Source organism: Bos indicus x Bos taurus, chromosome 6, assembly GCF_003369695.1.
Source record: "Bos indicus x Bos taurus breed Angus x Brahman F1 hybrid chromosome 6, Bos_hybrid_MaternalHap_v2.0, whole genome shotgun sequence".
In the NCBI taxonomy this organism is placed as follows: Eukaryota; Metazoa; Chordata; class Mammalia; order Artiodactyla; family Bovidae; genus Bos; species Bos indicus x Bos taurus.
The window spans coordinates 2025343-2049221 of record NC_040081.1 but is presented as its reverse complement, the minus strand read 5'-3'; the positions used below and the strand labels follow the sequence as shown (position 1 = coordinate 2049221).

At 40.6% G+C, this 23879-nt stretch overlaps 1 protein-coding gene across 3 annotated transcripts in view; it reads right to left on the bottom strand.

The window, feature by feature from the left end:
* Positions 1–23879, bottom strand: part of MARCH1 (membrane associated ring-CH-type finger 1) — a 1103404-nt gene that overhangs the window by 128077 nt on the left and 951448 nt on the right. For all 3 annotated transcript variants that reach the window (XM_027543679.1, XM_027543680.1, XM_027543678.1), the window contains one exon: positions 4428–4507. In XM_027543679.1, coding sequence (XP_027399480.1) covers positions 4428–4507 — 80 coding nt within the window. The remainder of the gene's footprint in view (positions 1–4427; positions 4508–23879) is intronic.

Genomic DNA, 23879 nt, shown 5'->3' with positions numbered 1-23879 from the left:
TAATACAATATAATAAATTAACAATATTGCAATAAAAGTTTTAAAAGATGATATGGAAGTGAAGGGGTCCTGAGTGTTGGTTAGGGAATCACAAAGTTTTCCCCAAAGGAATGACATCTAAATTAAGAAGAAATGATTAGAATTAATCTGGTGAAGTGAAGATCAGATAATATGAAGGCATTCCTGAAAGGTGAGAGTGTGGCTCTTTCAGAGACCTGAAGACCGACCAGCATGAGTAGGTCATTTTTAACAATGCTGTTGAAGCTGAGGAGGCTGGTCTGACAGATCATTCACACCCTTGTAAATTCTATTAAAGATTGTGAACTCACCACAGACGGTAACTAAGAAGCTATTGAAAAGTTTCAAGCATAAGCTAACATAATTTTTTAATGTACATTTTCTATGTAAAAAAAGGCAGAATCTTTCCCATTCTACAAGTGTGGGCATGATGGCATGATGATTTAAATTTCCTTTAAGTTGTCGAGTACTAACAGCGACACTTTCTCTGCATGAGGCTTTGATGAGGGTGGGTGGAGTGGGTAGTGGGTAGAGTATCCTTGTGGGACTAAATACCAGGAAGAAACAAGGAAGAAGGGGCTTAGAAGCGGCTTCTGCTTTGTGGTTCTGACTGAGACCGGTCCTGCTTGTTCATGTCTGAAGCGGCAGGAGTGCAAGTTCATATTCCTGTCTTACACAGGGACCCTGGTGCTCAGGCTGGTCCATCTACAGCCTTTAGAGATGTCATTCAATTTCCAAGCATCTCAGTCACCCCCCCTGAGAATGGTACCCAGATCCTCTCTGGCTTTGAGAAGATTTTCACTGCTAATATCTTGGTGTGATTGTCCTGTGCTCAGACATCATGTGAATGACCAATGGAAATATGCAGCTATTTAATGTTAGTCTGTGTATAGTTCACTAATGCTTGAAAAAACACTCAGACTGAGCCTGGACTTCCCTCCCACATTTCAGTGATGTGACTCATGTTGTCTGCTCAATAGCTGATCCAGGGCTACTAAAAACAGCCTGCCTATAATTGAACTCATTGTCTTTCCCAATTTAGCTGGCCTCTGACCCTTCTATTTTTGTCAGTAGCACCAGCTTTTACTACCTCCCAAGGTCCAAGATCTGGAGTCATCCTTGACTCCTGTAGGGTCTGCCCTTACCAATGCCAAGCATTCAGTTGTTCCTGATGACCTGGCAGGGGGATCCTGCCCACCTGAGGGGGTCCTGCTCACCCTGCCCCAAGGGCCCAGATGCCCACCAGGCCTCTCTACCAGGCTAGCTTCTCGTTTCCTTAGTTCCAACCCCAGCTCTTAAGGGGCTCCCAGGTTGTGGCAGCTTCCAGCAATTTCCATTTTTTCAAATTCCTGCAGTATTTCTTTTCTAAAATCTTGAACTTTTATCTTTTCAAGTGTACATTCAACTTCTGTCACTAGTTAATAGGCCACTTAAGTGAAGAATCAAGTCTTTCTGTCACTTTTTATCCTCAGCTCCCAGTATAATATATGGCCCATAGGATTTGCTTAGTGGGTATATTTTGACAATAACCCACAGCAAGAAATAACTATAGGCCCATTGATATCACTTTATTAATAGGAGTCTATGTTAAATATTCTTTTTCTCCAGAGCAGTGCTTTTAACTTTGGAGAACCAGCCACTACAACTCTAATTACAAGCATTCCTTTTTTCTCCAATTACCATTAAGTCTACAACTAGCTTCTTTAACTGTCTTTCATTAAATTAAATTTAATTTAATTTAATTTTAATTTGAAGTAGATTTGGGGAATGACCACAGATGTTTGCTAGTGAGGAGTTCTTAGTCTAGACTAGAAATAGTGTTTTATTCCATCCCCAGACATTGTAGCGAAGCCACACTTAAATCATAGTCAAAAGATTACGAGAAACTTGCTTGCTTCTGTATATGGGTCAAACGGTGTCACTTCTCATTTAACTCCCTTAGCGTGCTTTGCATGGCCCTCCCCACCTCTCTGACCTCATCCCCACCAGTGCCCCCTCCCTCTCCATACCCCAGCAGCAGCAGTAGCTTTCGGTTCCCCAGACCCCAGGAGCATGCTGTCTGCACACCCTTCCCTGTTCCTTCCTCGGTTAGTTCCCGTCATGCCTGGGCCACAAGCAGTTCCTCACTTCCTTAAGACAGTCCTTCTCAGATCTCCCAGCACAGATCTACTTTCCTCGTTATACACTCCTACATCACTTATCACAACTGCAATTAACTGTGAAATAGTTTGTGTTCATCTCCACCAGACAGTAAGCTCTCAGATGTCAAATGCCTGCAATAAAAGCCTGATGCACTGTAATCAATAAATGCCTGAGTGAATAAGTAAATGAGCGTTTTTTTGAACGATCCATACAATTTTCAGAGAAACAAACCATTATAATATTATTTATATCCAGAGATTAACTCTCCTTCTCGTCCTGCCCTGAATGAACATAGGAAGCTTTCTATGGGTCCTGTGATTCACATGAAAACACACACACGTTTTATAAAGTACAACTTTTGTAAAAGCAAGCCCCCAAACCAAGCATTATGCAAAAAAAAAAAAAAAAAAAAACCTTGACTTGCTGCCAAACAGAACCCAAGTAACTTAAATGATTGGGTAATAGGAACATTCAAAATATTTGTTTTGTTTCAGATTGTCTCATTGGTGCAAACTAGCTTGGGTAGTCACATTGTTTTTTTTAAACTTTAAATTATTCTGAAAATTGTATCTAGTTGGGTAAAAAGTGCAAGCAAGCAGCCTCATAGACATTAATATGAATTGTCTGCATGTTGAAATTTTTTAGTACATGGTTATCAGCAGAGTTAACATGGTTCCTTTCTCAGAAGGTCCCAGCAGCCCCACTGGTGCGTCTGTGGTGTGTTGCTGTGTCCTTTCAGTCTTGAATTACCTGCTGAGTCAGACAACTGGAGAACAAATTGCCACCAACTGCAGAGGAGACTTTCCTGATACAAAAGTCTGACCTTAATCCCCCCAAGCCTTGAATATCCACTGTCAGGGTGCTAAAAGTTCACCAGATTTTCACTAAGATCTCACACTCTCATTCGTGTTTCCTCCACAATTCTTGTGGGGACAGGACTCGTTTTGTCAATTCTTTGACCAGGATAAATCATCTTTCAGTTAAAAGAAGGGAGAAGGGGAAAGCTAACTATTTTGGAACAAATTTCAAACCCATGGATATTTGTGCATCATTTTGCCCATCCCTTTGCTCATTTTATCACCTTATATCCAATCGGACAAATAACAATATGAATAAATGTTATGTTTTGAGGGCAGGGGACACACACACATGTAACTCACAGCGGGAGGAGGTATATTTGGGGGGCATCAAATCTTTCTCTGGAGAGACTGACCTGCATGCGTGTAAATGATCAGACCCGTCATGGTCCGTGGAAGGAGGCTCCTGGAACCCCGCCTCACCAGCAGACTTGCCACCTTTGACTGCCAGCATTTCAGTGCTGAAATCTGTCCCTGAAAATCTTCTCTTGATTGTTGTTTCATTTTGCCCACACCGATGTAAGAGTTGAGGATCCCTGTGGTGGTCCCCCTCTCTGCTCTCCTGTTGCTTCCTTGAGGGTCTTTTACTGTCAGAGGACCCTCTTGACAGGGAGACACCACATCCTTCATACGTTGTGCCTTTTGCTCCATGCAAGTTTAAAGAGCAGCTCTCACAGCTGGTCAGCTTCGTGTGCTTTTTATCTTTGGATCCCAAGTGTACTAGATTGATTTCATTAGGAGCAGAAGACTCACCCAGGTTTCCGCTTGTTTTGTTATTTCTCCTTCTTCTCCGCGACAGGCGGAACTTCACTTGGGCTCTTCTCTTTGCCTGAATCCAGTGACTCTCACGGGTGGAAGATGAGTCTGAAGAATCTGTGTCGGTTTCACTGCATCGGGGCCTGGGGACGTGGGGGTGAAAGTCGCTTCTTCTCCCTCTCCCCTGTTCTTGGGCATGCTCGTACCTCTGAGCCGCCCGCCTCCTCCTTCTAGGCTTCTGTGTTACTGGTTTCTTACCAGGCTCCTGCCTAGCAGGGCTCAGCACTGTGACAGGGGTGCTGTGCTCAAGTGAGGCTCCTGACATGTCATGTGAGATGGCAGATCTAGACAAAGCAGCAGGCAAAGGATGAGGGATTGGGATGGAGAGGAAAGCCATGGGAATTGGAAAGGAGAGGACAGCCATGGGAAACAGAAAAAGAGAGAGATGAAAATGACAGCATGGACCCAAAGTTGGCAAACAAAGATCAACTGAGGGAAATGCAGTAAAGGAAAAAAAAAAAAAAATCAGACTGATATAAATTATCCACAGACAAGATAAGACAGCAGCAAGAGTCACACAGTCTCAGCATATACAACAAGAATACAAAACACTGGTCTAAAAACACCAAACAGGCTCGTTTGCTGCACACTTACCTGCAGATGTCCTGAGTGGATGGACAGACAGACAACCTTGACTGGCTCCTGGGAGCTGTCCCAGTTGTTGGACTGCTGGCCTGGAGAAACAAGTTAGACAATTTGGCATCTTGGTTCAGGTAATACATGGTCGATATCTTGCTTTTTTTCCACATATTTAAAAAATTACAACAAACGTGGCTGCCGGTCATGTTGTTCGTAAGGCAGCTCACAGGATATAGGAAGTCAGAGGGCAGGTTTTGCAAAAGTAAAACTGATTTGAGGAACTTGGAACAGCTGAGAGAGATTCTGTACCACTTTGCTGTTGCTTCATTTGTGATAGAGGAAGATGAATCCACAAGTTTCTATTCTATTTACTGTAAACTTTTGAGTGGAATGGCTCAATTTTCCTTGGAAACAAATGTGTAACTATTGAATAGCCTGTGATATAAAGGACACAACGACTATTATGTGACAAAGATGATACTAATTCAGGAAGCTTCAATAATCAAATAGCCATTAGATTGCTAGATACTGCCTGGAGTTAACATTAAGTCACTTTAAGGCCCCATGAGATGATATATTTAAAAACACTTTATAATATTTAAAAGCCTGCAGTGATTATTATTATTTTATCATGGAGGCTAATAAAAATCTGTCCATCACAGCATTATTAACCTTCATAACTTTTAACTTCATGACCAGATTAAACCTGAGAATAAGAAAGCCTGAAATTATGTAGATTGGCATACATTTCAGTCTGTTTCATGAGACTCCTATGTTTGAAACACATCATTTTCTTCATTACTTTGAATTTTCTAACCATTATATTTAGTACATGTGATGATGATAAATAAAAAACTAGACTGTGTGAAGAATTTACTGTGTGCCAGGCATGGTACTGTGGTTTATCTGCCATCTGTTTAATCTTTATAATAATCTCACAAATGGGAAAGAATAATAACTAATAGTTTTGAGGGAATATTATAGGCCAGTCACAGTTCTAAGTAATTTTCCTATGTTCATTCATTAGTACAAGAAACACATGTGGCAAATATGATAATTTTTTTTCATGTTACAGATGAGGAAACTGAGAAATCAGTGCTGCTCCTTGCTGGTAGATGGTAGAGCAGAGCTTCATGTGAGAAATTCTGCTCCTTGATCTGCTCTCATACTCAACTCACAAGGCAACCCCCTCCTGTACACAGAGGCAACCCAGGGGGTTCAACCCCAGATTTAGACCAGTCTGACTGCACAGATGAAATTGCCAGCAAGAGAAATAACAGTAAAGGTAGTAAGATTAACCCCAAATTTCAAAGTTCTAAAAGTCCCCATATTAAAGATACATACATATAAATCAACTATAAGAAAAAAAAAAAACTGCAAAAAAGCATAAGTGTGTGAAAGCTGCACAATATGCTACTGAACAACCAATGTGTCACTGAAGAAATCAAAGAAGAAAAAAAAAATACCTGGAGGCAAATGAAAATGGAAACAACCTACGCAACTCAGCAAAGACACTTCTAAGAGGAAAGTTTATTGCAATACAAGCTTACCTAGGGAAACAATTAAAAAATGTCAAATAAACAACTTATCTTTACACCTATAGGAGCTAGAAAAGGAAGAATAAGCAAAACCCAAAGTTGGCAGGAGGAAAGATATAATAAAGATCAGAGCAGAAATAAATGAACTAGAGACTTAAAAAACAATAGAAAAGATTAAACAAAAGTAATAGAAAAGATTAAACTAAGAGCTGGTTCTTTGAAATCTTTTCAAAATTGATAACTGTTTAGCCAGGATCATCAAGAAAAAAAGAGAGAGGGCACAGATCAATAAAATCAGAGAGGGAAAAGTAAAACTATAGTCAACACCACAGAAATACAGAGGATCATTAGAGACTACTATGAACAACCACAGGCTTATCAAATGGACAGACAACCTAGAAGAAAGGGACAAATTCTTAGTAATGTATAGTCTAAAAAACTAGTGAATATAACAAAAAATAAACAGATTCACAGATATAGGAGACAAACTAGTCGTTATCAGTGTGGGGAGGGAACAGGGGAGGGACAAAATGAGAGCAGGGGTTAACAAGTACAAGCTGTTATGTATAAAATAAGAAAGTTGCAAGAATATACTGTACAACACATGAAATACAGCCAATATTTTATAAGAACTATGAATGTAGTGAAACTTAAAACATTCTGAGTCACTATGCTGTGCACTTGTAACTCACACAATATCATACATCAAACACACTGCAGTGAAAAAAGATAAAAAAAAAAAAAAGGAAGACAATAAACATATCTGATTGTGGGGTCCAGAGGAAAACAAACGAATTCTAAGTCAAGAGGTTAGAAGAACTTCAAGAGGAGGTGTGAAGGGTTGACTAATACTGCCTCTTATTCCTACTCAAGATATCAACATTTTAATTTCTGGAATTTGTAAATCTGTTTCCTTACATAACAAAGTGACTTTGCACAGGTGATTAAGTTAAGTACCTTGACATGGAGAGATGGTCCTGCATTATCCAGGTGGACCAGGTGTAAGCATGAGGATCCTTCTAAGAGGGAGGTGGAGCATTAGAGTCAGAGAGAGAAGATGAAAGGATGGAAGCAGAGGTCAAACAGAGGCATGCAGGTGTCCTCTAGAAGCTGGAAAAGGCTGGAAAACGAGCTCTCCCCTACAAGGGTCAAGAAGGAATGAGGTCCTGCTGACATCTGCAGTGTAGCTCCGTGAGACTCATGTTTGACTTCTGACCTCTAGAACTACAGGATGATACATTTGTGTGGTAATTTGTTTTAGCAGTCATAGGAAACTAATATAGGGGTAATACTCAGCTGGTTCCAAATAGGAAAAGGAGTACGTCAAGGCTGTTTATTGTCACTTATATGTAACTTATATGTAATTTTAACTTATATGCAGAGTACATCATGAGAAATGCTGGACTGGAAGAAACACAAGTTGGAATCAAGATTGCCGGGAGAAATATCAATAACCTCAGATATGCAGATGACACCACGCTTATGGCAGAAAGTGAAGAGGAACTAAAAAGCCTCTTGATGAAAGTGAAAGTGGAGAGTGAAAAAGTTGGCTTAAAGCTCAACATTCAGAAAACGAAGATCATGGCATCTGGTCCCATCACTTCATGCGGAATAGATGGGGAAACAGTGGAAACAGTGTCAGACTTTATTTTTTGGGGCTCCAAAATCACTGTAGATGGTGACTGCAGCCACGAAATGAAAAGTCGCTTACTCCTTGGAAGGAAAGTTATGACCAACCTAGATAGCATATTCAAAAGCAGAGACAGCAAAAGAGACACTGATGTATAGAACAGTCATATGGACTCTGTTGGAGAGGGAGAGGGTGGGAAGATTTGGGAGAATGGCATTGAAACATGTATAATATCATGTATGAAACGAGTTGCCAGTCCAGGTTCGATGCATGATACTGGATGCTTGGCGCTGGTGCACTGGGATGACCCAGAGGGATAGTATGGGGAGGGAGGAGGGAGGAGGGTTCAGGATGGGGAACACATGTATACCTGTGGTGGATTCATTTCGATATTTGGCAAAACTAATACAATTTTGTAAAGTTTAAAAATAAAATAAAATTTAAAAATTAAAAAAAAAAAAACAGAGACATTACTTTGCCAACAAAGGTCCATCTAGTCAAGGCTATGGTTTTCCCTGTGGTCATGTATGGATGTGAGATTTGGACAGTGAAGAAGGCTGAGCGCGGAAGAATTGATGCCTTTGAACTGTGGTGTTGGAGAAGACTCTTGAGAGTCCCTTGGACTGCAAAGATCCAACCAGTCCATTCTGAAGGAGATCAGCCCTGGGATTTCTTTGGAAGGAATGATGCTAAAGCTGAAACTCCAGTACTTTGGCCACTTCATGCGAAGAGTTGACTCATTGAGAAAGACTCTGATGCTGGGAGGGATTGGGGGCAGGAGGAGAAGGGGATGACAGAGGATGAGATGGTTGGATGGCACCACTGACTCAATGGACGTGAGTCTCAGTGAACTCTGGGAGTTGGTGATGGACAGGGAGGCCTGGCGTGCTGCAATTCATGGGGTCGCAAAGAGTCAGACACGACTGAGTGACTGAACTGAACTGAACTGAACTGAAGCAAAAAGGAAAGTAGGAGTTATTAAAGAAGAGATTAAAAACATTCTGAGGCAGAAGAAGCCATGTGCCCACAGGGGAGCGTTGCATCCTCCACATGTTCCAATAGACTGATGTGCACACTTTGTTCTTATTAAGTTTATTTTATTGAAGTATAGGGCCTTCCCTGGTGACTCAGTGGTAAAGAATCTGCCTGCAATGCAGGAGAACTGAATTTGATTCCTGGATCGGGAAGATCCCCTGAGGAGGGAATGGCAACCCACTCCAGTACTCTTGCCTGGAAAATCACATGGACAGAGGAGCCTAGCAGTCTACAGTCCCTGGGTTTGCAAAGAGTCAGACACAACTGACTGACAAATACACACATTGAAGCATCAGTTCAGTTCAGTCTCTCAGTCTCTTTGCGACCCCATGGACTGCAGCATGCCAGGCTTCCCTGTCCATCACCAACTCCCGGAGCTTGATCAAACTCATGTACACTGAGTCAGTGATGCCATCCAACCATCTTATCCTCTGTTGTTGCCTTCTCCTCCTGCCTTCAATCTTTCCCAGCATCAGGGTCTTTTCCAATGAGTCAGTTCTTTTCATTAGGTGGCTGAAGTATTGGAGCTTCAGGTTCAGCACCAGTCCTTCCAATAAATATTTAAGACTGATCTCCTTCAGGATGGACTGGTTGGATCTCTTTGCAGTCCAAGGGACTCTCAAGAGTCTTCTCCAGCACCACAGTTCAAAAGCATCAATTCTTCGCCACTCAGCTTTCTTTATAGTCTGCCTCTTACATCCATACATGACTACTGGGAAAACCATAGCTTTGACTAGATGGACCTTTGTTGGCAAGGTAATGTCTCTGCTTTTTAGCATGCTGTCTAGGTTGGTCATAGCTTTTCTTCCAAGGAGCAAGTGTCTTTTAGCTTCATGGTTGCAGTCACTATCTGCAGTGATTTTGGAGCCCCCCAAAATAAAGTCTTTTACTGTTTCTATTGTTTGCCTACCTATTTGCCATGAAATGATGGAACCAGATGCCATGATCTTAGTTTTTTGAATTTTAGGTCAGCTTTTTCATTCTTTCACTTTCATCAAGAGGCTCTTCAGTTCCTCTTCGCTTTCTGCCATAAGGGTGGTGTTATATGCATATCTGAAGTTATTGATATTTCTCCTGGCAATCTTGATTCCTGTTTGTGCTTCATCCAGCCCAGCATTTTGCATGATGTACTTTGCATATAAGTTAAATAAGCAGGGTGACAATATACAGTCTTGATGTACTCCTTTCTCAATTTGGAACTAGTTCATTGTTCCATTTCTGGTTCTGACTGTTGCTTCTTGATCTGCATACAGATTTCTCAGGAGGCAGATAAGATGGTGTGGTATTCCCATCTCTTTAGGAATTTTCCAGTTTGTTGTGCTTCACACAGTCCACGTTGTGTGTGATCCACACAAACAAACACTGAATTATAGTTGATTTATAATGTGTTAATTTCTGCTGTACAGCAAAGTGATTCATATTATATAAAATTCTTTTCCTTTGTGGTTTATTGTAGGATATTGAATATCTTTCTCTACTATGTGATAGGACCTTGTTGTTTATCCATTTTATAAATAACAGTTTGCATATGTTAATCCCAGACTCTCAGTCCTTCCCTCTCCCACCCCGCCTTTTCTTGGCAACCACAGGTCTGTTCTCTATGTCTGTGAGCTGGTTTCTGTTTCATGGATAAGTTCATTTGTGTCATGTATTAGGTTCCACATGTAAATGATATCATATGGCATTTGTTTTTCTCTTTCTGGAAAGAGATTTACTTCACTTAGTGGATTATCTCTCCGTCTATCCATGTTGCTATAAATGGCATTATTTCATTCTTTTTTATGGCTGAGTACTAGTCTATTGTGTATACCAATGTATTTCATTCTTCTTTATGGTTGAGTGGTATTCCAGTGTGTATACCACTTCTTTGTCCATTTATCTGTCAATGGACATTTTGGTTGTTTCCATGTCTTGGTTATTGTGAATAGTTCTGCTCTGAAAATAGAGCTCCATGTATCTTTTGAATTAGCATTTTGTCTGGATACATGCCCAGGAGGGGGGTTACTGGATCATATGGCAACTCTATTTTTAGTTTTTTTGGGGGAACTTCTGTACTATTTTCCATAGTAGCTGCACCAATTTACATCCCCACCAACAGTGTAGGAGGGCTCCCTTTTCTCCACACCCTTTTAAACATTCGTTATTTGTAACATCTGCATACTTTCGACTTTTAATTTTCTGAGACTTTTCCATCAATTCATGAACACTGTGTATTTTTAACGTCTTTGAATGTCATCTTTGGACACCAGTCCACGTTTGGTGATCTCCTTTAATATTTGTATCAAAACTAACTTATTTAAAGTTTTAAATTTAGATCAACTTCATATCTGTACCCATCGAAAGCATAACCAGGTTTTGTAAAATATAAGCATTTTTCTGTACTTGAAGCAGTAAATTTTGTTAGAATGTGTACCATTTATTCCACATACAGCAAGTGAGTTTAGTAGGAATCTCTACATACAGCAGACACTGAATAAAGACCACATATGTGAAGTTTGCTCCTCATTCTTTTTGAAAAACAGCAACACAACCCCAAAGTGACTCCCAACCATTGATAATGTGACTATAAATGTGGATCACAATATGATGACCATCATAATGGGTATCCATGGCTACTTAATGGTATGTTAAAGCCAATTCCATGAGACTGCACAAAGATCTTGAAATAGACATCATCATGATAAAACACATTTTATAACCTCACAGTTCTGGGCAAATGCATGTTCTGCAATGGGAAAGTTATTTATCAACAAATAATAATGCCAAACATTAAAAAAGATACAGCTTTCCTTTGGAGAGGTTTGGCTTCAGCATGATACTGACTCGAATAGCATTTATGTCTACGATGCTGAAGGATTCTGAAGAGAACTAAAATCATGCTTGTTGCCCCTCAGGAGTCTTTGAATAGCTCACATCTGGTTTTAGTTTATATATGTTCAGTGGGCCAGTGTCTCCTGCTGGAGCAGATGCTGCCATGCCTCCTGGGACCCTTACCCGACCCTGAGTTCACTTGCCCGTGGACTGCTTCCCACTTGCACTCTCTGCCCTGGGTTTTTCCTGATAGCACGTGCACTTGCTGGGTTGCACATGGGCATAGCCTAGGAGTGTGGAATAAATCAAACTGCTGGAGGACAGCTCTCAGATTGGAGTCAATGCATAAATGCCCTGCTTTTTCATCTTCCCGGGGCAGTGCTGAAGTGACTTCCAGAGTCTCTCAAAACGTTCCAAGCTGGATGAAAACTCATGAGTTGTCCCCAGCACATCAACACACTGTTTATTGGCATTTCCCCTTTCTCTGTCTTACTTTTCTCATGCATTATCTACTTTCCAGGATCCCCTCCCCGCAAAACTACCTGCACCCAACAAAGACACCACCAAAATTGACTGGAATCTACTTGACCAGCTAATTGATATGAAATTAATATCAGCTTGTGTCACTTTTGATTCATTTGCTCAGCGAAAATTAATAAGGATCTATCAAGTAATAAACACGATCGTGAGTTCTGGGATTAAGAAACAGATGGTATTCTGATAGGGCTTCTTATTTAGTGGGAAAGAGGTGTAAGTGAACAGGTGATTTTAATATAGTCTAGGATGTCCTGAGAGTGTGGTAGTGTGAATTCTGGTGAAGGAAGGGTACCGAATGCAAGATGGAACAGAGATATAAAGTAAGCGCCCCAGGGGAGATGACAGGTTACCTCAAAAGGGCTGAGTTGGTGATGGGGGTAAGCAGCCCACACTGGGAGAAACGTGCTTTAGAGCAGAGTGGGGAGATCAGGGAACCACAGAAAGTTTGGTGATGGTTGGACGGAGGGTGGTGAGTGAGATAGGAAGTGATAAAATTCAGGAGAGAAGAGCAGAGAGGTGTCCCACATGCCACATTGAAATGTTTGAATTGTACCCTTAAACAAATGGAAAGTCACTGAGAGCTGGTCATTAGCAAAAGGAAATGATTAAATTGGGGCACTAGAAAGCTCACTATGGCAGCTGAGAACTGGAAGATCCAGAACTGATCATCAACAGGCAGAAGAATTAGGATTCAGTATATCCAAGATTTGACAGGGAAAGAGGAGAGGAAAATCTTAAGAAATACCATTCCAAGTAGATGCTTTATTTTTAAACATAATAAAATTATTTGAAATATCAGCTGAACAAAGTAACATGGGGAAACATCTAGGAATATACTTTTTAAAAAGCTACATGAAATCAGAGGACATTTACCAAATATCAAAACACAGTATGAATTTTCAGAAATAAGAATATGTGGCTAGCAAAGATACATCATGGAGAATGCAATGGCACCCCACTCCAGTACTGTTGCCTGGAAAATCCCATGGACGGAGGAGCCTGGTAGGCTGCAGTCCATGGGGTCGCTAAGAGTCGGACACAACTAAGCGACTTCACTTTTCACTTTCCACTTTCATGCATTGGAGAAGGAAATGGCAACCCACTCCAGTGTTCTTGCCTGGAGAATCCCTTGGATGGAGAAGCCTGGTAGGCTGCAGTCCATGGGGTCACACAGAATCGGACACGACTGAAGCGACTTAGCAAAAAAGATACATCATAAAAACAGAAATCTATCCACCTATCATCACCATCTGTCAATTATCTATTTGCTATCTATCTGTCTGTCTATCATCATCACCTGTCTTAGGAAGTCAAGAGATACCTAGAGTAACAGGCAAGTTTGGCCTGGGAGTACAAAATGAAGCCTGGCAAAGGCTAACACAGTTTTGACAAGAGAATGCGCTAGTCATAGCAAACACCCTATTCCAATGACACAAAAAATGAATCTACATATGGACATCACCAGATGGAATACTGAAATCAGAATTATTATGTTTTTTTTTGCAGCAAAAGATGGAGAAGTTCTATACAGTCAGCAAAAACAAGACCTGGGGCTGATTGTGGCTGAGATAATGAGGGCTTTATTGCAAAATTCAGGCATAAATTGAAGAAAGTAGGGAAAACCAAAAGACAATTCAGGTATGAACTAAATAAAATCCTTTATGATTATACAGTGGAAGTGACAAATAGATTCAAGGGATTAGATTTGATAGAATGCCTGAAGAACTATGGATGGAGGTTCATAACATGGTACAGGAAGCAGTGACAAAAACCATCCCCAAGAAGAAGAAATGCAAGAAGGCAAAATGGTTGTTTGAGGAGTCCTTACAGATAGCTGAGAAATGAAGAGGAACAAAAGGCAAAGGAGAAAGGAAAAGATATGATGAACTAAATGCAGAGTTCCAAAGAATACCAAGGAGAGATAAGAAGGCCTTCCTATATGAGCAATGCAAATAGAGGAAAATGATAGAATGGGAAAGAATAGAGATCTCTTCAAGAAAATTGGAGACACCAAGGGAATATTTTCATGCAAAGATGGACACAATAAAGGACAGAAACAGAAAGAAACTAATAGAAGAAGAAGACTAAGAAGTGGCAAGAACACGCAGAAGACCTGTACAGAAAAGGTCTTAATGACCCAGATAATCACAATGGTGTTGTCACTCACCTAGAGCCAGACATCCTGAAGTGTGAAGTCAAGTGGACCTTAGGAAGCATTAGAATGAAGAAAACTAGTGGAGGTGATTGAATTCCAGCTGAGCTATTTCAAATCCTAAAAGATGATGCTGTTAAAGTGCTGCACTCAATATGTCAGCAAATTTGGAAAACTCAGCAGTGACCACAGAACTGGAAAAGGTCAGTTTTCATTCCAATTCCAAAGAAGGGCAATGCCAGACAATATTTAAGCTACCATACAAATGTGTTCATTTCAAATGCTAGCAAAGTAATCCTAAAAATCCTTCAAGCTAGGCTTCAACAGCATGTGATTCAAGAACTTCCAAATGTACAAGCTGGATTTAGAAAAGTCAGAGGAACCAGATATCAAATGGATGCAACATCTGCTGGATCATAGAAAAAGCAAGAGAATTAAAAAAAAAAAAAAGTCTACTTCTGTTTAATTGACTATGCTAAAATCTAGAACTAACATTAAAAAAAGATGTCTTTTTCATCAGAGGGGACTGGAATGCAAAAGTAGGAAGTCAAGAGGTAGCTGGAGTGACAGACAAGTTTGGCCTTGGAGTACAAAATGAAGCAGGGCAAAGGCTAACAGAATTTTGCCAATAGAACACACTATTCATAGCAAATACACTCTTCCAACAACATGAGATGACTCTACACATGAACATCACCAGATGGCCAATATGGAAATCAAATTGATTATATGCTTTGCAACCAAAGATGGAGAAGCTCTATACAGTCAGCAAAAACAAGATCAGGAGATGACTGTGGCTCAGATCATTAATTTCTTATTGCAAAATTCAGACTTAGACTGAAGAAAGTAGGGAAAACCACAAGACCATTCAGATATTAGCTAAATCAAATCCCTGTTGATAATATAGAGGAAGAGACAAATAGATTCAAGGGATTAGATCTGATAGACAGAGTGCCTGAAGAACTATGGGTGGAGGTTCGTAACATTGTACAGGAGGCAGTAATTGAAACAATCACCAAGAAGAAGAAATGCAAAAAGGCAAATGGTTGTCTGAGAAGGCCTTACAAATAGCTGAGAAAAGAAGAGAAGTGAAAGGCAAAGGAGAAAAGGGAAGATATATCCATCTGAATGGAGAGTTCCAAAGAATAACAAGGAGAGATAAGAAAGCCTTCTTATGTGAGCAATGAAAATAGAGGAAAATGATAGAATGCGAAAGACTAGAGATGTCTTCAAGAAAATTAGAGACACCAAGGGAACATTTCATGCAAAGATGGACTCAATAAAGGACAGAAATGGTATGGATCTAACAGAAGCAGAAGATATTAGGAAGAGGTGGCAAAAATACACAGAAGAACTCTACAAAAAATATCTTAATGACACAGATAACCATGATGGTGTGATCACTCACCTAGAGTCAGATATCCTGGAGTGTGAAGTCAAGTGGGCCTTAGGAAGCAGAACTAGAAACAAAGCTAGTGGAGGTGATGGAACTCCCGCTGAGCTATTTCATATTCTAAAAGATGATGCTGTTAAAGTGATGTATTCAATAAGCCAGCAAATCTGGAAAACTCAGCAGTGGCCACAAAACTGGAAAAGGTCAGTTTCCATTCAAATTCCAAAGAAAGGCAAGGCCAAAGAATGTCCAAACTACTGCACAATTGCCCTTAGTTCACATGCTAGCAAAGTAATGCTCAAAATTCTCTAAGCCAGGCTCCAACATTATGTGAACTGTGAACTTCCAGATTCAAGCTGGATTTAGAAAAGGCAGAGGAACCAGAGATCAAATCGCCAACATCCCTTGTATCATAGAAAAAGCAAGAATGTTCCAGAAGAATATCTACTTCTGCGTCACTGATTACGCTAAAGCCTTTGACTGTGTGGATCACAGCAAACTGGAAAATTCTTAAAGAGATGGGAATACCTCAACTTACCTCCTGAGAAATCTGTTATGCAGGTCAAGAAGCAATAGTTAGAACTGGACATGGAACAGTGGACTGGTTCAAAATTGGGAAAGGAGTACGTCAAGACTGCATATTGTCACCTTGCTTATTTAATTTATATGCAGAGTACATCATGTGAAATGCTGGACTGGATGAAGGACAAGCTGGAATAAAGATTGCAAGGAGAGATATCAATAACCTCAGATACATAGATGACACTACCCTTATGGCAGAAAGTGAAGATGAACTAAAGAGCCTCTTGATGAAAGTTAAAGAGGAGAGTGGAAAAGTTGGCTTAAAACTCAATATTCAAAAAGCTAAGATTGTGGCATCTGGTCCCATCACTTCATGGCAAACAGGTGGGGGAAACAATGGAAAGAGTGACAGATTTAGGGACTGAATTACAACAAGATTCTCATTAGAATCAACCCCCCCAAACAGACTTCAAAATGCACCTTTAACTTGACTTTCTACCTGTCTTGTCTTATGTGCCCAGATCCTTCATTTATGGTTCTTGGAATGATGTCTGAAATATACCACCTGCACTGAATGTCTTGTTACTAGTACTGATTTGAAGGAAACCCAAACTGAGAGATAGTTTGTACCAGAGATAGTGCTGGAAAGAAGAACCACAGGATAAAATTTAGGAGCTGGGTCACTCATGGCCGGACATAAGAGGAGACCTTCTGCTGGGAGTGAGTGCAGTGGTGATGATGCCTAGATGCCTCATGATTCCTCCGGGAAGCTGAGGTGCAGGTAGTGGGAAGCATGCAGAAGCCCAAGCGTTTGCACAGGAAGAGCCAATGGTAATTAGAAAGACACACAGTTGCGTGGCTTGGTTTCCTGCTTTGGAGGCTTCTATGAAAGACAATGGGAGGTTCAGCTGGGCCAGATAGCAACCTAAGGTGCTTTGTGTCTATCTCCAAGGTTCATTAGCCCCTAACCATTCAGGTGTGCAATTCTTGGCAACATTTTTTTTTTTTTTAAATCTCATACACTAGATTTACTTTGTTCTGGAAGATGTTAAAAGCAAACAGTTCTCTGGATGCCTAAAAGTAATGTGTAGGTTTACTGAGGTTTGTTTTCAGATATTTAAGCTAGATATAGAAAACAAACATATGTTTACCAAAGGGGAAAGAGAGCCTGGATATATCAGGACTTTGGGATTAACATATATACACTACTGTATATAAATAGATAATCAACAAGGACGAACTAGAGAGCACAGAGAACTCAATATTTATAATAACCTATAAGGGAAAAGAATCTGTGATCTTTGTGACCCAGTGGACTGCAGCATGAGGACGTGAGTCCTCCTTGTTCCTCACCATCTCCTAGAGTTCCCCCAAGTTCATGTCCACGGAGTTGGTGATGCCGTCCAACCATCTCATCCTCTGTGTCCTTCTTCTCCTTTTGCTTTCAGTCTTTCCCAGCATCAGGGACTTTCCCAATGAGTCAACTGTTCGCATCAGGTGGCCAAAGTATTGGAGCTTCAGCTTCAGCATCGGTCCTTCCAATGAGTATTCAGGGTTGATTTCTCTTAGGATTGACTGGTTTGATCTTCTTGTTCTCCAAGGGACTCTCAAGAGTCTTCTCTTGAGAGTATATATGTATGTAAATGTACATATATGTATACATACGTATATACATATATATACATTATACCTTCCTCGCCCCCCACCACCCTCTCCACAAACCTTGCTGGGGTATATAAATGGGGAGGAAACCCTGGAATGTCATCCCTGGTCTCCTCTCCTTGTCCTGCCCTTCAGTACAAGTAGTTGAAATCAAAGTGGGATTCCTATTCCTGCTACTGCTAAGTCACTTCAGTCGTGTCCGACTCTGTGTGACCCCATAGATGGCAGCCCACCAGGCTCCCCCGTCCCTGGGATTCTCCAGGCAAGAACACTGGAGTGGGTTGCCATTTCCTTCTCCAATGCATGAAAGTGAAAAGTGAAAGTGAAGTCGCTCAGTTGTGTCTGACTCTTAGCGACCCCGTGGACTGCAGCCCACAAGGCTCCCCTGCCCATGGGATTCTCCAGGCAAGAGCACTGGAGTGGGGTGCCATTAAATTTTGTTTTAGTCATTCCCCTTTCTCCCTACCCTATTTGTTGTTGTTCAGTCACTAAGTCATGTCTTGAAACTAACACAACATTGTAAATTAACTATACTTCAATAAAAAAAAAAAAAAATCAAGCAGGAGTTAGGCAGAGTGGCCTCTTGGAAGACCACAGAACCTGTCAGATTCGATTCTATGCGTAGTAGTCACAATAATAATTATAGCAACACTAATAATAATCAGAAATAGTAAATACTGGTTTATTTACCAAAGCCTTATAACATGCTTTACTTATATATATGTATCCAACATATACAACCTTGGAAAGTATGAATTATTATACTCCTTTAATAGAATGCAAAATACTAAGTCTTAAAGAATTCACAGAATTTGGTAGTGTTCTTTCCATTTCATAGGGGACTGTAGGGATTTAGGCCCATTATCCCACCCCTGGCCTCTTCCCCTTCCCCCTTTTCTGTCTCACTCTCCTTCTCCCTCATTCCTGCTGCCTAGGAAGCATTTCCCAAAGGGTACCCATACAAGTCCCTGTCCAACATCCTGCTTTTGTGTGAACAGCAGCTCAGACCCTGGATGTTTAGGGCGGGCTGTATGTCAGGTGAATGGATTGGTTGCTGCCTTCACACCTGTCAGCCTGGACCTCCTCCCACATTCCTGCAGTTGTGGGTATTCCCCATCACCTGAGCCCTCTAGTTGCAGGTCTGCTGCCTTGCTGCTGCTGCTGCTGCTGCTAAGTTGCTTCAGTCGTGTCCAACTCTGTGTGACCCCATAGATGGCAGCCCACCAGGCTCTGCCATCCCTGGGATTCTCCAGGCAAGATCACTGGAGTGGATCTGCTGCCCTGCAACCAAGTCTATTTACAAGAAATCAAGTTCCAAAACCCTGGCTCTTTCTTTAACATGGTGCAATTACTTATTCAGAGAGAAGATAAATATTCTTCTCATAGTTCTCACTGCCTGCCATTTTTCTTCATTTTATCAGTATTCCATGAGCTTTAAGATATGCCTCAAGAGAGATTCCCCAGTCATTTCCTTCATCTTATTAAAAAGGCTTCAGTGGTTCCTGATTGTCTAATAAATTAAATACAAAGAGACTTTGTTGTTGTCGGTTAGTTGCTAAGTTATATCTGACTCTTTTGCAACTCTGTGGACTGTAGCCTGCCAGGCTCCACTGTCCATGGGATTTTCCAGGCAAGAATACTGGAGTGGGTTGCCATTTCCTTCTGCAGGGGATTTCCCAACCCAGGGGTCAAATATATGTTTCCTGCATTGGCAGGAGATTCTTTACCACTGGACCACCAAGGATATAGCGCCTTGGGTTCTGCATTCCACCTACTTTTCTGGTATTTACTTTAGTCAGTACTTTCAATGCCCAGCTTCTAGAAAAGCATTTTGTTATTATTATCAAATATATCTCATACTTGAATTTCTTTTTTAATATAAATTTATTTATTTTAATTGGAGGCTAATTACTTTACAATATTGTATTGGTTTTGCCATACACTGACATGAATCTGCCACGGGTGTACATGTGTTCCCCATCCTGAACCCCCATCCTCCCTCCCTCCCTCCCCATACCATCCCTCTGGGTCATCCCAGTGCACCAGCCCTGAGCATCCTGTCATACTCAAATTTCTATATCTTTCTCTATCAGTTCAGTTCAGTTCAGTCGCTCAGTCGTGTACGACTCTTTGTGACCCCATGAACTGCAGCATGCCAGGCCTCCCTGTCCATCACCAACTCCCAGAGTTCACTCAAACTCATGTCCATCGAGTTGGTGAAACCATCCAACCATCTCATTCTCTGTTGTCCCTTTCTCCTCCTGCCTCCAATCCCTCCCAGCATCAGAGACTTTTCCAATGAGTCAACTCTTCACATGAGGTGGCCAAAATACTGGAGTTTCAGCTTTAGCATCATTCCTTCCAATGAACACCCAGGACTGATCTCCTTTAGAATGGAGTGGTTAGATCTCCTTCTAGTCCAAGGGACTCTCAAGAGTCTTCTCCAACACCACAGTTCAAAAGCATCAATTCTTCAGCACTCAGCTTTCTTCACAGTCCAGCTTTCACATCCATACATGACCACTGAAAAAACCATAGCCTTGACTAGACAGACCTTTGTTGGCAAAGTAATGTCTCTGCTTTTGAATATGCTACCTAGGTTGGTCATAACTTTCCTTCCAAGGAGTGAGCATCTTTTAACTTCATGGCTGCAGTCACCATCTGCAGTGATTTTGGAGCCCCCAAAAATAAAGTCTGACACTGTTTCCACTGTTTCCCCATCTATTTCCCATGAAGTGATGGGACCAGATGCCATGATCTTCGTTTTCTGAATGTTGAGCTTTAAGCCAACTTTTTCACTCTCCACTTTCACTTTCGTCAAGAGGCTTTTTAGTTCCTCTTCACTTTCTACCATAAGCATGGTGTCATCTGCATATCTGAGGTTACTGATATTTCTCCCAACAATCTTAATTCCAGCTTGTGCTTCTTCCAGCCCAGCATTTCTCATGATGTACTCTGCATAGAAGTTAAATAAGCAGGGTGACAATATACCGCCCTGACGTACTCCTTTTCCTATTTGGAACCAGTCTGTTCTTCCATGTCCAGTTCTAACTGTTGCTTCCTGACTTGCATACACGTTTCTCAAGAGGCAGGTTAGGTGGTCTGATATCCCCATCTCTTTCAGAATTTTCCAGAGTTTATTGTGATCCACACAGTCAAAGGCTCTGGCATAGTCAAAAAGCAGAAATAGATGTTTTTCTTTTCTTTTTTTTAATTTAATTTTTAAACTTTACATAATTGTATTAGTTTTGCCAAATATCAAAATGAATCCACCACAGGTATACATGTGCTCCCCATCCTGAACCCTCCTCCCTCCTCCCTCCCCATACCATCCCTCTGGGTCGTCCCAGTGCACTAGCCCCAAGCATCCAGTATCGTGCATCAAACCTGGACTGGCATCTCGTTTCATACATGATATTTTACATGTTTTTCTGGAACTCTCTTGCTTTTTCCATGATCCAGCAGATGTTGGCAATTTGATCTCTGGTTCCTCTGCCTTTTCTAAAACCAGCTTGAACATCAGGAAGTTCACTGTTCATGTATTGCTGAAGCCTGGCTTGGAGAATTTTGAGCATTACTTTACTAGCGTGTGAGATGAGTGCAATTGTGCGGTAGTTTGAGCATTCTTTGGCATTGCCTTTCTTTGGCATTGGAATGAAAACTGTCCTTTTCCAGTCTTGTGGCCACTGCTGAATTTTCCAAATTTGCTGGCATATTGAGTGCAGCACTTTCACAGCATCATCTTCCAGGATTTCAAATAGCTCACCTGGAATTCCATCACGTCCACTAGCTTTGTTCATAGTGATGCTTTCTAAGGCCCACTTGACTTCACATTCCAAGATGTCTGGCTCTAGGTGAGTGATCTCACCATAGTGGCTATTCTGGTCATGAAGATCTTTTTGTACAGTTCTTTGTATTATTGCCACCTCTTCTTAATATCTTCTGCTTCTGTTAGGTCCATACCATTTCTGTCCTTTATTGAGCCCATCTTTGCATGAAATGTTCCCTTGGTATCTCTAATTTTCTTGAAGCGATCTCTAGTCTTTCCCATTCTGTTGGTTTCCTCTATTCTTTGCATTGATCGCTGAGGAGGGCTTTCTTATCTCTCCTTGCTATTCTTTGGAACTTTGCATTCAGATGGGTATATCTTTCCTTTTCTCCTTTGCTTTTCACTTCTCTTCTTTTCACAGATATTTGTAAGGCCTCCCCAGACAGCCATTTTGCTTTTTTGCATTTCTTTTCCATGGCAATGGTCTTGATCCCTGTCTACTGTATAATATCATGAACCTCCGTCCATAGTTCATCAGGCACTCTATCAGATCTAGTCCCTTAAATCTATTTCTCACTTCCATTGTATAATCATAAGGAATTTGATTTAAGTCATACTTGAATGGTCTAGTGGTTTTCCCTACTTTCTTCAATTTAATTCTGAATTTGTCAATAAGGAGTTCTTGATTTGAGCCACAGTTAGTTCCTGGTCTTTTGCTGACTGTATAGAGCTTCTCCATCTTTGACTGCAAAGAATATAATCAGTCTGATTTTGTTGTTGACCATCTGGTGATGTCAATGTGTAGAGTCTTCTCTTGTGTTATTGGAAGAGGGTGTTTGCTATGGCTTGGGATTTCTTCAAGGCCCACTTAATTTTTCCAGCTTTATGCCAGCCATTTCCTTTGAACTCCAAGCACTTTTTAACTTCTTTTACGGGATCCAGCTCACTCTGATATATATTTTATCATCTGTGTTCCTTTCTAGCCATTTCCAAATTCGCACAATGTTCTTGGTTGATCTTCTTTTTGTCTTCTGTGCCAGAGTGAGAAAAGAGGCCACATCTTACTCAGTTTAGGAAACTTCATAATGTCCTGTATGCAGCAGGTGTCTAATAAACAGTTTTAGGGTTGAACTGACCTTGTTGAGTCTCATCCTGATTTTAGTGGGGATAACAGATGCCAATCACATCATAGTGATCCAAGAAGAAAGGACTTCACTCTCTTCTGGCCAAAAGCCACTTTTGTTTTGTAACAAAATAAATGAACTGAGGTCTAAGTGTTATATGGTTCCTAAGACTATTTCCATGGACTTTGGAATAAAAAATATATCAAATGCAAGATGCATATCCTATTTTCTTTTAAAGATAGGGATTTCTAGTTAGGAAAAGACATAACTATATTGTGTAGAGAAGAGTATGTCTTCCAACAGTTTGTAAGCTGGAAGAGTCTGTTTAAAAAGAAAACATGGTAATTGTGAATAATAATGAGTTAAAATCTTTTAAAAGCATGGCCCTATTCAACATCAATGAATTGCTTTAATTTGCTAGTTGGTACATTATGAGAGCTTGGTAATTTGTTCATCCCTTTAATAGGTGCAGGATGGAAATGTATTAGGGAGGGGAAGAAACAATTGGCTGGATGAGCAGAATAACATATCCTTTGAAATGAAGCATTCTTTGTAATGGATGTTTATTTCAGATGATTATATTGTACAGTGCATTCAAATAGGAAAAACAAACAGGAGCCCAGCTGCACTAATTTTATCAAAGTTATTTATATCAGAAGTATAATTAAAGGCAGTGATCTTAAATTAGGTTTTCTGAGAATCTGTTTACAGGCAATGCAAGACAATTTTTCTCTGTGGGATCTAGGCCATGATTGTAATCTGGGGGCAATGTTAAGTATTGCCACTTGGCCTTGGCATTTTGAAAATTAATTATTGTTTCAAAAGACGCTGAAATAGTTGCCTCCTGCTGCCTTGACAGGTTTAGGTCTACTTCACTAGAAGAGCCTGACAGATAATTCATGGATGTGCTAAAGAATGATTATGCATAACCATTTACAAATGGCTTCTCTTATCCAGTAATACATTAAGAATACCTTGTGAAGAGTGATTCTAGAACTTCCAACAGGAAGTATGTTGTAGAAACTGCTTTGTGAAAAAAAAAAAAAGCCTATAATATATTACTCAGCCATTAAGAAGAATGTGGTAATGCCATTTGCAGCAACATGTATGGATCTAAAAATTGTCACGCCAAGTCAGATAGAGAAGGAGAAATATCATATGGCATCCCTTATGTGCAGAATCTAAAAAGATATGATATAAATGAAATTATTTACAGAACAGAAACAGACTCCAGACTTAGAAAACAAAATTATTGTTGTCCAAATGAAGGATGGAATGAAGGGATAGACATGGG